The 17,153-nt window shown below is 43.6% G+C and overlaps 1 protein-coding gene across 1 annotated transcript in view; it reads right to left on the reverse strand.

Annotated features, from left to right (window-relative positions):
* Positions 1-2,675: 2,675 nt before the first annotated feature.
* LOC310798947 (basic helix-loop-helix ARNT-like protein 2) overlaps positions 2,676-17,153 on the reverse strand; it is a gene marked incomplete at both ends in the record, with an annotated part of 32,683 nt that continues 18,205 nt past the window's right edge. Inside the window, 10 exons of the mRNA XM_083661502.1 lie at positions 2,676-2,830; positions 4,376-4,469; positions 5,810-5,888; positions 6,161-6,275; positions 6,370-6,425; positions 6,938-7,088; positions 8,293-8,399; positions 10,081-10,354; positions 15,444-15,587; positions 16,512-16,629. Of these exons, the coding sequence (XP_083517628.1) occupies positions 2,676-2,830; positions 4,376-4,469; positions 5,810-5,888; positions 6,161-6,275; positions 6,370-6,425; positions 6,938-7,088; positions 8,293-8,399; positions 10,081-10,354; positions 15,444-15,587; positions 16,512-16,629 (1,293 nt within the window). The remainder of the gene's footprint in view (positions 2,831-4,375; positions 4,470-5,809; positions 5,889-6,160; positions 6,276-6,369; positions 6,426-6,937; positions 7,089-8,292; positions 8,400-10,080; positions 10,355-15,443; positions 15,588-16,511; positions 16,630-17,153) is intronic.

The following is a 17,153-nucleotide window of genomic DNA, read 5'->3' on the forward strand; positions in this document are numbered from 1 at the left end:
GACAAGTCTATTCATGATATAAACAACATCGATATAACAGAAATTACTTTGACATGACAAATGTTCTGATGCCCACCATTTGGAAAAAAAACACCTGCTCAGACAAAATGACTGGTGGGAGGAAATTTAAATGAATTATGGTAGGCTTTATAATGGATAGTAGGTAAATGAACTCTGGTTGGCAAAAAGATACTTCTAATTGATATTTTAGAGATTTGAATTATAAACATGCAAATAAGGCTACATGTATCTGGGCAATTACTTCATCAATCTGTCTCTTTTTGAAAGTGTCCAGTTTGAAATGAAAATAAAGTTTAGGTCATTTTCAGCTTGGATGAGTTTGAAAGCACAAGAATGAAAAAGAAAGAAGCTGAAATTAAAATGGTGCTTTATGTGTTTTAGCAAGACTGCCATTCTACAACAGATTGCACCATCTAGTGGTCAGATTAGTATGTGTTTGTGTATGATGTCCACCTCTCCTGTCATTCAAACTGCAGATAGAATAACACATTAAGACATCAAAATACCTTTTTTTTTTTAAAGTAATTCACTCTATATTTGGAGGAAAAAAAAGTTTTACTTTCAAAGACTTCAACTTTCATTCCTTGTAACATTACAGCAGATACAGCGAGGACAATTTGCACATAGAAACATCAGATTTTTCATCTTCCGGCTTCAGGATGCTGTTGTGTCCATTTCAAATAGCATCGATGGCTACAATAAATATTGGCAAATACAGTCCTACGGTTACGCTCATAAAGCCAAAGAAAGCTGATTTACAACTGCACTTTCTCATAGACAATGTTCCAGGCAGCACAATCACATTAAGTTTTGAAGATAATTAAGAGGAACAGTGATATAACCAGAGTTTACAGAGAGAGAGAGTGAGAGAAAGAGAGAGAGAGAGATGAATCCATCCTTTGATGATGGAAATAAGAAAAGTACACCACCAAACAACAAAATGGACTGAAACATGTCTGTTTTAAAGTCCCTGGAAACCAGAAATATTTCTTTATTATTTAGCATTTTGAGTTCATCACATCACAGGACCCTATGTTAATAAGCCACCAGCCAAATTTGAATGATGATGAACGTCGCAAAGTATATAAATTTAGGTTTGACAGTCATGGCAAAACTCATGAGAATCAATTATTTTTTAGAGTGTATTTTCTCCCGCGGACTGTGTGGGCGTGTCCCGTCTGCAGCAGGGAAATTTCTCTCGGAGAGAGAGGGAGAGAAGGAGAGAGAGATAATTTAAGAGAGATTGGGTGAGTGTGTGTGTGTGTGTGTGTGTGTTCGCGCATTGCTCCGCGGCTCTGAGAGGAAGAGATCTGTCCGTTCTTTGCCCCCACAGCGCTCGCTGAGTGTCCGTCTCCCACTCTGTGTGCTGTGTGCTTCTCTCTCTCTCTCTCTCTCCCTCTCTCTCTCTCGGGACTAGTGAGAGAGAGAGAGAGAGAGAGAGAGAGAGAGAGAGAACAGCATAGCGCTCGACACAGCCTGGTGACGCGAGGCTACTCACACACACGCAAACACACACACAGTAGGGCGGGTTGCGCGCGTGTACAAAGGTTATATAGCGCTTATGACGTCATAAGCTCCTGCATTTTAGCACCTCGCGCACTGCTCTCTTCAATGAGGAAGTACCTTGTAGAAGCTTGTAGAAAAGTGTCGATTTTAAGGCTTTGGGTTGAAAGTAATGTATAATAATTTCGGAGGCACACAATTACTAACATAAGACCCTAAATTACATAGTTAGAACGTTTTTGTGGATTTTGGTTTCCAGGGACTTTAAGTGTTTTACAAAAGTGGCTGTCAGTGGTAACGAGATATTTAGAAACGTAACGAAAGACGGTGACTGGATCAGAGAAGAGGCGAAAACGATCAAGTCTTTATTTTTGCTATGACTCCTCCAACATGGCGGCGCGTCCCTCATCACCACTGGTAAACAATTTCCCAACAGTCCATGGCAGGGCGTGGTGTCATGGAAAACAAACAACAACACCTCCTTATTGTTCCCAGGAGTTCAGTGTAGGTTTCATTCACAGAACCGTCGGAGTAGAGTCGGCGATATGTGGACAGGCAGTATAGGCATACTATGGGCTCTGTCCTTTAGTGCACATTCAATATGAAAACAGACAATGTTCCACACTTTTCAAGCTTTATGGACAAATACTCGATGATTAAAAAAAGAAGAAAGAAAAAAACAAACAAAACCAAAACCATGTTACGAAAGACATGGAAGTCATCACCGGGGTACCACCAAAGCTTTAGCAAAATGTCAAGGAGTCTGCAGTCTCTCTAGCAGCATGGCACGTGGTGGGAGTCCCACTTCCTTCCAATATAGACAGACGTTAGTTGCTCACGGAGCGGCATGGCAGAGCGATGGGCGAGAGCGTTCTTATAACGGAAATCCTCGGCTGGAAACGGCGCTGGAATGACCCCCAACGGCCCCCTCCTTCGGGGGAGATCGAGCCAGTTATCACATCAACCGAAACATTTCCTATGAACTTAAACCTCTTTGACTCCCTTGAATACGACGCGTCCTTTGGTGTAGTCCGGTGGGTTCCATTGTGCCAGGCTCGATCAGCAGAGCGTGGTAGTAAAACGACCCAACGCACAAGAAGTCCTTGGCAAGAAAACGGCGTTGAGAGCGTGCAACAGAGTCTGTGCATCCTCTAAAAAGGCCAGTGAATGTCCTCAAAGTCCATGTTCTGAGGCATGTTGGTGTCCGTCTCCAGCAGGCTCATGATGACGGCCATGGCCGCCTCGTCGCTGCTGAAGTTGCTCAGGCTGGGCACCATGTTCTCCAGGTCCATCTGGGACACCTCACCTGCACCAGCCACAGCAAAACAACACAAGAGTTAACAAACGTCCACCTGCACAGACTCTGAGTCTGTCTCTTTGCTGAAATCATGATGAGGTTACTCAAGATAACCTTGTTGTGAGCAGTTTCATGTAGGAACTATTTTCTTTCACTTAGCAGCTAAGTGAAAGAAAATAGTTCCTACAGTACATGGTCCTACAAGCTGTACACATACAGCTAAGTCTTAGCTGCTAGCTAGCAGCAGCTAGCGGGTGTAGTTTGGTGGAAAGAAAATAGCTCCTACATGAAACTGCTCACAACAAGGTCTGTGGATTATCTTGAGTAACCGAGTCATGATTTCAGGAAGGAGACATTTCTTTTGAGTTTGTTTGTTTGTGGGCCCTTTGAGCACCACAAGCCGAGTGCCATCCAGTTCCAATGTATTGGAGAGGATGAGACATCTCTATGGCCGATATCTCCAAAACACGGCAACTCACACCACAACGATCTAGACGCATAAATAGCACTACAGGTAAGAGGAGAAATATGTCTTTTTGGATTTGTCCCTTTAAAGTGCATCATTCAGCTGTGGGTTTTTGCAGGTGGAGAGAGCGATAACATTAGCATAGTAAGAGTAAGAGCAAGAGAGTGAGAGTTTTTCCAGTTGAAAATAAGTGAGAGTGGAGAGTTGCACAAATTTCACAAAAGCCAAAATGGAAAAACCCATCATGGCTTATAGCTGCAGTGCATTCTGGTCTCTGTCCTGCTCCTGTGGTGGAGAAACTGCTCTCTCTCTTCTTCTACCTGCAGTGCATTCTGGTCTCTGTCCTGCTCCTGTGGGTGGAGAAACTGCTCTCTCTCTCTTCTTCTACCTGCAGTGCATTCTGGTCTCTCTCCTGCTCCTGTGGGTGGAGAAACTGCTCTCTCTCCTCTTCTGTGATGATCTCCCTGTGTGATTGTTGAATGTATCTTGGTGCAAAATGGCCGCTCTAGAACGAAGCGCTGGCTCTTTGATTCTGATGTTTACCAAAGATGTTTGACATCCTGAAACATTTTCTCATATCAAACTCTACTGGAGGTGCTGGGAACATTTGGAGGTGATGTCACCTCAGAGAGAGACAGACAGACAGACAGACAGACAGGGAAAGAGACAGACAGAGAGAGACAGACAGAGGCAGAGACAGACAGACAGACAGAGAAAGACAGAGGCAGACAGACAGACAGACAGACAGAGACAGACAGAGATAGACAGAGACAGACAGACAGACAGACAGACAGACAGACAGACAGACAGAGGCGGAGACAGACAGAGGCAGGCAGACAGAGGCAGAGACAGACAGAGAGAGAAAGAGACAGAGAGACAGACAGACAGAGGCAGAGACAGACAGACAGACAGAGAGAGACAGACAGACAGAGACAGAAAGACAGAGGCAGACAGACAGACAGAGATAGACAGAGACAGACAGACAGAGGCGGAGACAGACAGAGGCAGGCAGACAGAGGCGGAGACAGACAGAGGCAGGCAGACAGACAGAGACAGACAAAGGCAGAGACAGAGAGAGATGTCAGTACCTGGGTTCTCAGGTGTTGCACTGCTAGTGGCGGCTGCTGTTCTGGTGTCAGGCAGGGTCTCTGAACTGGTTGATGCCTGCTCCGTGCTGGAGACCTGTAACTATACAACAATACAATATTTGCTGATATCACAAACTCTGCCACCATATGATTTCTATTCGATTAAATTCAGGGGCCTGCAATCAATATGAGTTACATTGATATCAACTCGCAAAAAACAACTAAAATATCATTTGACAATTTTATTTCTGAGCTCTTCCAGACATTTAAATGACAATCTATTCTTTTCTCATGTTTAAGTGCAAATGTTTTTCTTTTTTTATCGGTTAACTTAAACAGTCCTTCACGACCTTTTAATTATGAACATAAGCCATGCACATCTATGCTTCATCACCTTGGATTTACAAGGCATATGACGATATGGTGATATATATATAGATGTTTTCACTTTCGATCGATATACGAGACAATATTGATGATGCATCGATCCTCATAACCCTACCTGCAACCAGTCACATTAACCGTTTACCAGGACTGTTTGTCCGTCCTCCATTGTGTAAACAGAAAAAACATCTCGTCTATTTACGTCATTACTGCATACTTAATTACCGGTACCTGTAATTTAAAGGTTTCCCCTTTTCCTTAATAATGTCTCAGACTATTTTCAATGATGCAAGACTACTTCCCCTAATCAATGTCTGATTAACAATCTCATTCATTAATCAATTGTTCCTTCCATTCATCTCTCTCTCCCCCTGCAGCAACGCCCTGTTCAGGTGACATCACTCATTCATAAAGATGCACGCCGTCATTCCTGTCCAATCAATGTCTCCCACACTTTCCCATGCTCTCCCTCTCTCTGGCCTGCTGGCCAATCACCTAACTGGAGTTCTATAGCAGTTCCCTCATATTTTAGAGTGTTGTAACTCACTTTGTGTGTCTCCCCTCAGTGATGGTCTTCACCATAGCAGTTGCTTCGCCCCACCTCCTCCCCTGAACACCACCAATGTCATGACTCCTGTAGAATTCCCTATGGGGGGTTCTCTATCCTATAAATCACTGACGTCCTCCTCACGTCTCAGGAGGAGCGTCATCACACCATGGAGTCATACGCCAAATCTAAGTGTTGTTTGTTGCATCATTAAAGTTTATTGTACTTTCCTTCTAGTCTCTCATCATTGAAATGCATTTATCCAACATTAGTACACACTTTTCTTTCTTGAACATTGTTCAACACACCCAAAATAGTGTATTGTAACATTAAACTCTGAGCCAACTAGTTACCATACTATTCCTTATCATTTCCAACAGCTAAAAAGAAGCTAAACTTAATTTGTTTGACGGATCCAAAAGTAAGTCTTCCACAGCGACAGCTTTGTGTAACTGACTGGGTTATCCTGTGAGGCCGCTCAGGCCAGTGTGTCTGTGACTCACGGTTCTGCTGCTCTGCAGGGAGACCTGAGCCGGGCCGAACGGACTGGCAGCTCCGCTCGACGACGGAGACGAATTCAATCTGCCAGAACACAAGCCAGGACAGAATTATACACATTTTCAGCCAAATAAATCACAAATCTTATTTTTGTCTATTTTATACATTTCTACTTAATATGCCCTAGTACTGGAATTATTAGTTACATTCTTATTTATATCCTAATCTTATTTGATGTAGCAAACACGGACACTTTTTTGCCAATATTCTATCAAAATTCTGTTTCAAAAACACACTGTGTCGTGGAGACACACACAAAAACACACTGTGTCGTGGAAACACACACAAAAACACACCTATAGGATTCGATGAGCTCGTTGGCGATCTGGGTGCCTATACTGCCTGCATAGATCATGGTGCCCACGCCGCTGGAGAGGCCGGAAATGATGGGCAGGATCCGCTTTGTGTCATCTGTGGAGGGAGGAGGAGAGCGACGACGCTAACGTCAGAGAAGCTTCCAAAGACGAAAAAACAACAAAATGTCAAAATATTTATTTCTTCTTACCCTGAAGAGCTTTCGAGCTGCCAGGCTCCTCATCCTCTTTCATTTGACTAGGCCTCCTGTTTGTCAAATAGAGGATTTACAATAATACAGTATTTTAATCATAATAATAATACATGTTATTTGTATAGCACTTTGAAGATACTCAAATATACTTTACATGAAATAGTAGGGGCATAAATAAAAACAGTGCAAGCAACAAAGAAATACTAAAACAAAAATGTAGTACTGATATTATAATATTGTAATAATATAATAATATTGTACTGAATGGTTGCACGATGGGGAGCCTGGAATTTTGTTGTGTAAATTCTTATGCAATGACAAATAAACTACTACTACTACTACATGTAAAATTATATAGAAATAAACAAACTAAGAATTGGTCAAAAATGCAAGACACAACAGATGGTGGTACTGTACCTCTGTTCTACAGTAACACAATGTGAAGCAAACTGTACAGTATATGGAATGGGATCAACATCAAAAATAGCACACACAAAAATGCAAGTGGATCCAAAGCAGATTCCAAGAATTCAAAATGGTCAGTTTCTAAAAGCGGAATACTTACGAGATCACTCTGTTTAAAGACACGATAAACTCAACTTCTTTGGTCCACGGGTTTGTGAAACTGAACCACTGACTTTGGAGTGAAACGTAGGAGCCGTATTTTGTTTTGAATTTGTAGCAGTTTGTCTCAATCTTCTCTTTGCTTTGCAGAACTGCCAAAAGATGAGACACCAGTATCATCACAAAGCACAGGGAAATGGCTTCCAAAACAAACGCTAGATACATTTTGGAAAACATTTTGCCATATGTCAGTGGTCACTATTGCAAAAATACAGATGTTGATTTTGTGATTGTACTCATCCCTGTAGTAAGTTCTTAGACCCACAGACAACATTGTCTCCAGAGTCATCTGTCTGAATATCTCCAGTAAATCCAGTCTGTGAAAACGATGAGTCACATATCCTCTCCACTCTCCTGTGGAGACACAAATTGCTTTTCTGGAGACAAAACTGACACCTGTGTCTGGAGCCAATACTGTCTGTGGGTCCAATAACTATGGATGGGATGAACTAATTATAGTGGGGGGGGGGGGGGGAGGGGGGTCACTAAATCACTAAACTTATCCTTAAGATAAGTAGTACAAAAAGTACAAAAGTACTGCTAAATTAGGACCAGTAATCATTTTCTAAGCGTACTATCAGTTATGAGTTCTAGCTTGATAGTAAAGATAAATGAGTAAATTAAAACAGTGGCTCTCAAACTTCACATCAAGCACCTGTAAACCAATATTATTTAGACCACAGACTCCCATCTGATAACATTTTAGATTTGAGATGTTTTATTCCGTAGCAGAAAGGATCTCTGCACACCTGGGAATATGACAGGTGCGTCGGGGAAAGACATGAACCTGTAAAGAAAAGCTCCCGCACACTGTCTCACCTTCTTAGGAGAAAATGTATATTATATATTATACGTTTCGGTCACTAGGACCTTCATCAGTATTATAATATTATTATTATAGTATAATACTGATGAAGGTCCTAGTGACCGAAACGTATAATATCCAATAAACTTTCTCCTAAGAAGGTGAGACAGTGTGCGGGAGCTTTTATTTACAGATGTTTTATTCCAGAAAGTGCATGAAAGCCATGACCCTCAATTAGTCATCCATTCTATCATTGTGTTACTTATTGATGGAATTATAGTGAAAATAAAATGTCCCCCCTTTTTGCTGGAGCCCCCTCAAGGACCCCTGGGGGGGGTCCCTGGAGCCCACCTTGAGAACCACTGAATTAAAATGCCTATCAACTTGAATGTACAAGCTGCAGTTGGAGAGTGGCACCAGTTGAAGCTCAACAGAGATGCATTAGTGACGGTCAGCTTGTGAGTGGAGAGACTGCGGTGTTGCGCCATCACCTTGCCTGTGTTTCTCTGCGAGGTGCTGCAGGTCGTCCTGGTGGAAATACTCGTAACACGACGTGCCGAGAACCTCCTGAGGCAGATACCCGATCACCGTCGTGGCTCTGTGGGCAGACAGGACAGACAAACACAGGGGAGTCAAGTTATTCTCTCTCTCTCTCTCTCTCTCTCTCACACACACACACACACACACACACACACACACACACACACACACACACACACACACACACACACACACACACACACACACACACACACACACTGTCTCTCTCGCTCTCTCTCCTCCACAATCCTCTGAGGATTGTGACTGGGGATGTAACGATAACTGGTTTGAATGATAACCGTGATAAAATTCCTTAGGATAACCGTACCCTTTCAAATTGTCACTATCATTAAAACCGTGGTACCGGGATTACCGTGGTACCATGATTACCGTGCTTTGAAAAACATGGTAAATACTGTCCATCATCAATCAAAGTTGGCAACAGTCTCCCAGATGCAAACGTGCAGCCTTGGAGAAATGATTTCAGTGAGTGTATCAATCCTTTTTGGGGTCTGAGTTTTCAATATGAAATGTTGTAAAATGATTTCAGTGAGTCTCTCAGTACTTTTTGAAAATGTTCAGCAATTTACAAATACCGTGATAATACGATAACCGTGATAATTTCGGTCACGATAATCGTGATGTGAAATGTTCATACCGTTACATCTCTAATTGTGAGACCATCAAACTGTACTCATGATATGTGAAAAGGAAATGGAAATGGAATATGTGACAGGGACTGGTGTTTTGGGTAACAAGTAGGCCAAGGTTTTTTTTCCAACAGATTATGAAATTGCATATTGTAAGCTTTCAAATGATGTGTTATTATATTGAAATCTGAAAATAGTTGAAGAAGATCATGCTTATTTGAATGTTTGTACTCCTAAAAGCAATATTCAGAGAAAATCACCCTGAAAGTTGGTGAACAAGCTTGGTTTACCCTGAACAAGCTTTGCTAACAAATTACTAGTACAAGAATTGAGCGATCCTAAAAGGGTTGCTTGTTCAAATGAGTGCGTTCTTCAACATCATAACTTGAGTAATATGAAAAGAGTGAAGAAGAAAAAACGCTTATCTTGAGATTTGTGTGATTTCACGTTTGCCTACTTGCTACCCCATCATTCACAAGACCATGACAAAGTGCTGAACATCTCCACACGTCAGGCATCCATCAGTCACACTTATGGGAGATTGGATAAAGGTACGCACTCTACTTGACATTGCTTCCCAAAAAAGAAGAAGAGGTTTTCATGTGATGCCATCGAGAAGATGCAGGGCTCCTTTTGAGAAACAATGGCAAAGACAGAGAGAATGATGTATCTCCAAACAGCAGCGTGAAACTCACAGCTGGACTCTCCAGAGGGCTTTTTCACCCACAAAGTCCCTCTGCCATTGTCTCTCTCTCATGGGACACGGTATGTTACGAAATGACCAGGGCTCCCACACCTTCTTAAACATCAAATTCAGGGACTTTCCATTTCTTAGACATTCCATTTCTATTCTTGCACAATATATACATTCATAGACTTTCAATGATCCATGTCTATTTATGTCTATTTTCAAAAAATTTCAAAGCCTTGATTTTCTTTTCTCAAATCCACAAACTTTCAAGGATTTCAAGGACTTGTGGGAACCCCTGAATGACAAATCCATGATTTCATGACTGGTGACAGACAGCAAGGTAGGACAAGGCGACTCGTGCAGATGGGGGGGGTGGATAGAAAACGAAGTAAACTCACTGTTGGTCAACAAAAGTGAACTTGCCGTCAAGCGTACACCGGGTGGTGAACTCGGTGGGCTTGACGGGGACCTCTTTGGGGGGCGTGTGGGACAGGTGTGGGTGGAGGACCTCTTTGGGTGGCATGTGGGACAGGTGTGGGTGGAGGCGGCACACCGTCACCAGGCAGGTCAGTTGGGAGCTCTCCTTCTCAGAGTCACTCTCAGACTCCAGCTGGCTTATCGGCCAACTCCGCATGTAACCAGTGCAGTGAAGAGTGAGGTATCTGTAGCTGTCTGTGGGCAGAGGGGCAGATGGCAGAGATGCTCACAAGTCATTTTTTGCAAGTCCAAGTCAAGTCTCAAGTCTTTGAGTGGCAAGTCCAAGTCAAGTCGCAAGTCGTTGGTTACAAGTCCAAGTCAAGTTTCAAATCTCTTATGGATGAACGTTCTATCCTCTGCTGCATGCCATCCGGTCTGTAGTTTATCATTTGATGAATACAGAAAACATGAATAGGCTACTTAAAGGCCGGGTTTTCCGTGGGGAATATGAATATATATTAAATCTCACGCCCCTAAGGTTTTAGAATCCGTTGAAATTTTTGAAATTGGTTGTTTACAGCCTGAGATATCACCAGAAATCCACTCTGTGTGTGGGGGGGGGGGGGGTGGTGGGGGGGGGGGTGCGGGGACTCGAAATACTACATTTCCCACAATGCACTGGGCTCGCGTGGCCTTCGTTTCCATGCCCACCCCTCAGGCGTTTGGCTGATATCAAACTCCAGTAGGTGGCGGTAATGCACATATATGTTTGCCAACCGCCATAAAACTCAAAGAAGAAGAAGACATGGAGAGAAGACATGGAGAGAAGAAGAAATAAATCGAAAATAAATCGAAAATCAATTGCCTCCAAATTGCACCAAATGTAAACGGTAGTATATATGTCGGGAGATGTCTTCATAAAAAATTTTTCATGCATTTTAAGGCATTTTCGTAGGAGTTACGCGCATCTGATGTTGTAACTATTTTCTGTAAAAATGTGTAAAAACGGGTACATTGCTCAGCGTTGATTTCGTTACTTCAACCCACCTACTACTAGATGTAAAATTTGACGAGCTTTCCAATGCCGCCAGTCCCGTGTCGATTAGTGCTTCCGTTCCCGAGATAATGGTCTCTTTGCAAGGAACTATGGGAAGCTAATATTAGCTACAGCAGGCTAGGCGGTTGACAAGATGGCTGCGTTTTTGTTTTGGTCAAGGCCTCTGAAGGGGCGTGGAGGACCTCTAGAGGCGGGACCATGGCCAACAACAGTTGTAGTTCATAGGTGCACGACTTCCGCAAGGCGGACTTAGGCCAGATGACGCGAAACGCGTCGGCTGGCCCAAAAAATATGTGAGAGATGCTTGATATCTCTGGCAGTGAATATCCAATTTCAAAAATTTCAACGGATTCGAAAACCTTAGGGGCGTGAGATTTAATATATATTCATATTCCCCACGGAAAACCCATCCTTTAATATTGAACTTGATCCTGAAACCTGGCTCTTATATTAGCCTTCACAAGTGCATCACATTGGATTGAAGGACTTCTCAGAGCAATTTTCACACTTTGCAAAGTCATCCATGTGGGCCGGATTGGACCCTCTGGCGGGCCTGTTCTGGCCCCCGGGCCGTATGTTTCACACCCTTGATTTAAAGTCATTGCATTTACAAAACGTCGTCCTCCTTTCCAGAGAGAGTTTCAGACTGACTCCAGGAAATGTATCACAGCGGGACTTCGTCCTGATTGGCTCCCTCACTACAGAATGACTGAAATCCATCCAATCAGGCCAGGAAAGCCTCCACTCAGCAGGTTCACCTCAATTGAATTAACATTCAAATTCATTCGGTCGAACACATTTTTAACTAAATGTAATTTGCACATTATGATGAAGAGTATATGGATCAGAATCAGTACAGGACATTTGAACAGTTAGGTTGACTCCTGTGCAGTGGGTGGAGTAGCAGAGGTTTGCCACAGAGGGGCGCAAGGCCTCCTGCTTTTGTCACCACGGTCGGCACGTGAGTGTAAATGGGCTATCTGCTTACCTAAATCTTACACAATGCTGTAACACTGACCTAGTTCCAGCGCAGGGCTACCCAGAGCCATGTATATAGAAGAGTCGCGACATCTCCATTCACTCCAATGGACCAGTTTTTTTACTCTCAGGAGTTCCAGGAAGTAAGGTCCTGGATTAAGCAGCACTGTCGAGTTGCAGCGAAATGGACAGTTTGTGATGTACTTTGAACGTTTTTTTTTTAAAATCAAATCGTACATTATCAGCTTTATTTTAGCATTCAAAAGTAGCGTGAGACCCCTTCCTGGCTGTTCATTGGCTAATGAGTCACGCATTTTGGTCCTCCGCTGACGCCACTCTCTCTCTAAATTGCTCTGCCTACTCCACTTGAAACGTGACATCCATTTGGGGGGGGGGGGGGAGGAGTCATGAATTCCTTCCACAATGAAATCATTCATTAGAACTCGCCCACATTGTGCAACTGCTAAGAGAAACAAAGATGTGTGTGTATTTTTACACTGCTAAGAACAATAGACATGATTAATGTGTGTGATCACGTTTTGTTCATTGTTGGCTCATGCTGTGAATTTCCTCTGTGTGACATCTGAGTTATTTCATTCACACACACACACACACACACACACACACACACACACACACACACACACACACACACACACACAGAAGATAAGTCGGAATGCCTGCAGGAAAAAAAAACATCAATACCTGGTGATGACTAGATTAATCAGGGTTGGGGAATAACAAGTTACAAAGTAACAAACATGAGTTTAAAAAAAAGTAATTTCTTAAGGAACAAATACTTTTCATATTCCATTTTTTTCAACTTTTTATGGGAGTAAAATTACTTTTATTGAGTAGCCTATAGATTTCCAGTAATCAACCCACCACTGCAGCTATTAATACATAAGCAGAAGAAGAACAGGACAGAAGAAAGTCTTCACTCTTGATCTTCTCACTGCTAACGGAGGTCACGTCTGACACACATGTCAAAGTTAAAGCGCTTGTTGCGTTCACCTACGTCCTAATTCAACTCAGGCAAACATGGGAGGCTGCAGAAGTACACCAACTCACTCACTCACTCACTCACTCACTCACTCAAGTAAAGTGCAAACACTCATCTAAACATAATATAGCCTACTCTGGTTAAGTTTGAACTACCATCCAAACCCTTTACTCAAATCAAAGTGCAGTAAAGTACAGGGGCTTAAATTGACTTAACCCTCTGTTTAGGGTTGTTATTTTTCCAGCTTCATGACTTTTCCTCATTTAATGGGGAAAGCTGTGTGTAAACTCATTTCATAGTTGCATCAAAGTCAAACTTAAAGGATGGCTTTACCGGTAATCAACCCACTTTGTATCATATATAATCTTGGTAATATAAGCACATGGGCAGTGTTTTACCTTCTCTCTCTGTTTACCTCACTGAGAAAAATGCTCCTGCTGCTGCCTGCAGAAACTCCGCCCCCACCAGCTGCAAGTCATTAAGGCTTGTTAAGGCTCTCCATGCGATTCTCCGTGGATGTGTGCATACTTAAAAAAACAAAAACAAAAAACAATAACCGCCGCCCTCGGAGCAGATTTTGCCTCTCCAGCAGAACTTCCGCAGCTCTGTTGTGACCCTTAACGCGTCTGAACGGAGCGCTTTGGCCGAGGAGGAAATGGGAGATCTCCGTGAGGAAAACAGAGAGAGAAGGTAAACACTGTGCATGTGCTTCTATTACCCATATTATTAATGATACAAAGTGGGTTGATTACTGGGAAAAGCCATCCTTTAAGTGCAAACCTTTAAGCCCATGGTACCACGCCCGCTCCCACTGCCCACATCCCCCTAGCCACTCCCCCTACCAATCCCTCAAATCCCGACTCTCTACCACCTTCCTATCCCTATGGCCCCTTTTCCCTAGCCCCCCCTTCCTTGTCCCACCCCCTCCCAGTGCCACCACCCGTATCCCCCTAGCTAGCCACTCGCCCTACCCACCCCTCAAAACCAGACTCTCTAGTCTACAACCTTCCTATCCCTAGCTACGGCCCCTTTTTCCTTCACTCCTTTTTTTTTGCCAGTTGCTGACCCCAGCAGGGCCTGCTGGCCCAGCGCCGTGGGAAAAAAGTAAAACATGTCATTACATGGTGGAAAAAGTCGAGAGCTCTGAAACTTTGAGACACTTTAATGACGTTTAATTGTCTCGTTATAACTCGCATTCCAGGAATATCGCTATTCACGATGTCTCAGCTGCGGCTCATGGATAGTTTCCTGGCCGGCGGCCGGCTCTCTCTCCCAGCCGGGAAGCGGCTGTCTGCCCGGAGGGGCCCACAAGCCCTGCTCTGGGGCCTGGTGTAGCCAGCCAGACAGGTGCTGTAACCTGGATTTACATGAAATTGTGTTTGTAACATAAACTGTTATTGAAACATGCCCAGTAAGTACGTCACAATACGGGACGGCCCACAATGGCGTTTCAGATGGACTTGAAGCTGTCCATCAGCATGGAAGTGAAGAGATTGTAATAACGAGCATCCACATTGAAGCCAACGATGGCGTGGAAGCCACGCCGTTATTAGACTAGTGTCTTGTGTTTTTTCAGGGTGGAAAATGAAATAATGAAATAATAGAAAAAACAAGTTTTTCCTTTGGAATCCATGTTGTAGAAATTCTTAGGTTGGTTATCAGCGCTCTTTCTATGCGACTTTATAGACTGACACCCCTGAAACTGGTTCAATCAAATCATTTCTGACTTTCAAATAGTTTCAACTTTCTGGCATTCCTTGCGTTGCCCTAGGCAGCGCATCCCACCCATCTGGTACTCCAAGTAGGGTAAAACAAACGCCAAGAACTATTTGGAAACACTGATTTGATCCAGGGCTGGAAAATAGGACACCGAATGAAACAATCTTTCTGTGAACACTGCGATCTGGAGGCAGAAATACAGCTTTTGTCATGAGAAAGTGTCTCAATTAGAATAGGTTTAGTCCTACAATCTACACCAACCAAAACGACCCCTCTACTGCCCCCAGCCACTGGATCCCACCACCTGGAATGTCAAAGAGCACAGTAATTTAGACTGACTGGTGGCTAATACTCACCCAGAAAAGAGCTAAACACTGTAAAGTTAGCCTGGACTGCAAAGTTAGCCTGGAATGTAAAGGTAGCCTAGAATGTAAAGGTAGCCTGGACTGTAAAGTTAGCCTGGACGGTAAAGTTAGCCTGGATTGTAAAGGTAGCCTGGACTGTAAAGTTAGCCTGGACGGTAAAGTTAGCCTGGACGGTAAAGTTAACCTGAACTGTAAAGTTAACCTTGACCCAGGATGACCCACCTTTCTTTTTGGAGGTACTGGGCAGCTTGTACTCCGGCTTCCCGGCCACCCGGCTGTGCTTCATGCGGCAGAAGAAAGATCGCCGAGCTCCAGTGGACAAGTGGGACGCTCTGACTGGCACGTCCTTCTGGACCTGGACCCCAGCTACACACACACGCACGCACGCACGCACGCGCACACACACGCACGCACGCACGCACGCACGCACGCACGCACGCACGCACGCACACACACACACACACACACACACACACACACACACGCACACGCACACACAGACCTCAGTGACCTCGTGCCTCAACCAGTGTTGTAGTCAAGTCACTCTATCTCGAGTCCGAGTCGAGTCTCGAGTCCCCAGTGTTTGACTCCAAGTCTGAGTCACCAAAGAAGAGTCTGAGTCAAGTCCCCATTACCTGAGTCCGAGTCCGGAGTTACTGAACATGAGCGTCAATCCACATGTAGGTGGAACACACGTGGCTGCTCTTGCACAAAATTGAATAATGTCACAGTATTAATAATAATAATTAAAAAAATCCAAGTCATCATTCAGTGCTCAAGTCCAAGTCAAGTCACGATTCCTGAAAATGCATCCAGGACTCTGACTCTGGCCTCAACCCAATCACCTGCCCTGCCCTGGAAGCCCTAACCTCAACCATACAGTACGAGCTCCTTGCCTAAACACATAGGGAACATAGGGGATGACCCCGCCTGATGCTAGCTTACTTGCTAGTTAGCAACTTCACAAATAGCAAACATATATCTCATGGCAGGGCTTCATATTATCGTAGTTAAAATTTACTAAGTGGTGTCTGTGGTGGTGTCAGTCACGATTTGTGATGGAAGTGATGTCATCCGTGATGTCGCTCGAGCAGCTGTGATGTCACCAGTGACGTCACTCGAGCAACTGTGATTGCCCAACTGTGATGTCACTCAGGCAGTTGTGATGTCATCAGCGGTGGCACTCGAGCAGCTGTGATGTAGTATGAGCTGATGGCGCACAGTTGGTGAGGTGTGTCTCTTCCTGTGTCCCTGGCTAAATGTGATGTGTCTCCAAGCCGACAGACTCACTTGCGGCGTCGATGAGGCGTTCGCGGGGGTACAGCTCCGAGGCCGACAGCTGCTCCTTCACCTTACTGATGTCTTTGGGGTGGATGAAATCAAACAGGCTCTGCCCAGTCAGCTCCAGCTGCAAAGCCAAAACACACACATTCATTTGTTTACCTTTTTCCTATTGTATTTGACTTTGTATTTTGTTTGTTTCTCCTTTCACTGTGAGAATTGCTTTTAAATAAACTCGCATTACAGATAAACATTGTATTACTATGATTATACATAATTTGACACTACAGAGTGTTGTTTGGTGTCATATAATTGCATTATTCAAGTACTATTATTAAATTAGGTTCATTCCTATACTATTGCAGTTTTTTCTCTTCCCATCTCTTCAGTTTACACATTCTTAATCTTACACCAGTTGCTTATTTTACATATGAACTAATTGTCCAGTTTTATTCCCCATTTATGTGCTATTTGGTGTCAACTAATTGTCGTAAAACTGTACTGAAAGCAGTTTCCATTGACCCTGGTCGTGGGTCAGTATTTTGTACGAGTACTATTACAATGCATTATTCAATTATTACAATTATCCCCTTTCGGCTACTATTTTAGTTTTCTTCTCTTCTCCTCTGTTCTATTTCCTATTTTCCTGTT

The sequence above is a fragment of the Poromitra crassiceps genome, assembly GCF_964638095.1.
Source record: "Poromitra crassiceps genome assembly, chromosome: 2".
NCBI classification, from domain to species: Eukaryota; Metazoa; Chordata; class Actinopteri; order Beryciformes; family Melamphaidae; genus Poromitra; species Poromitra crassiceps.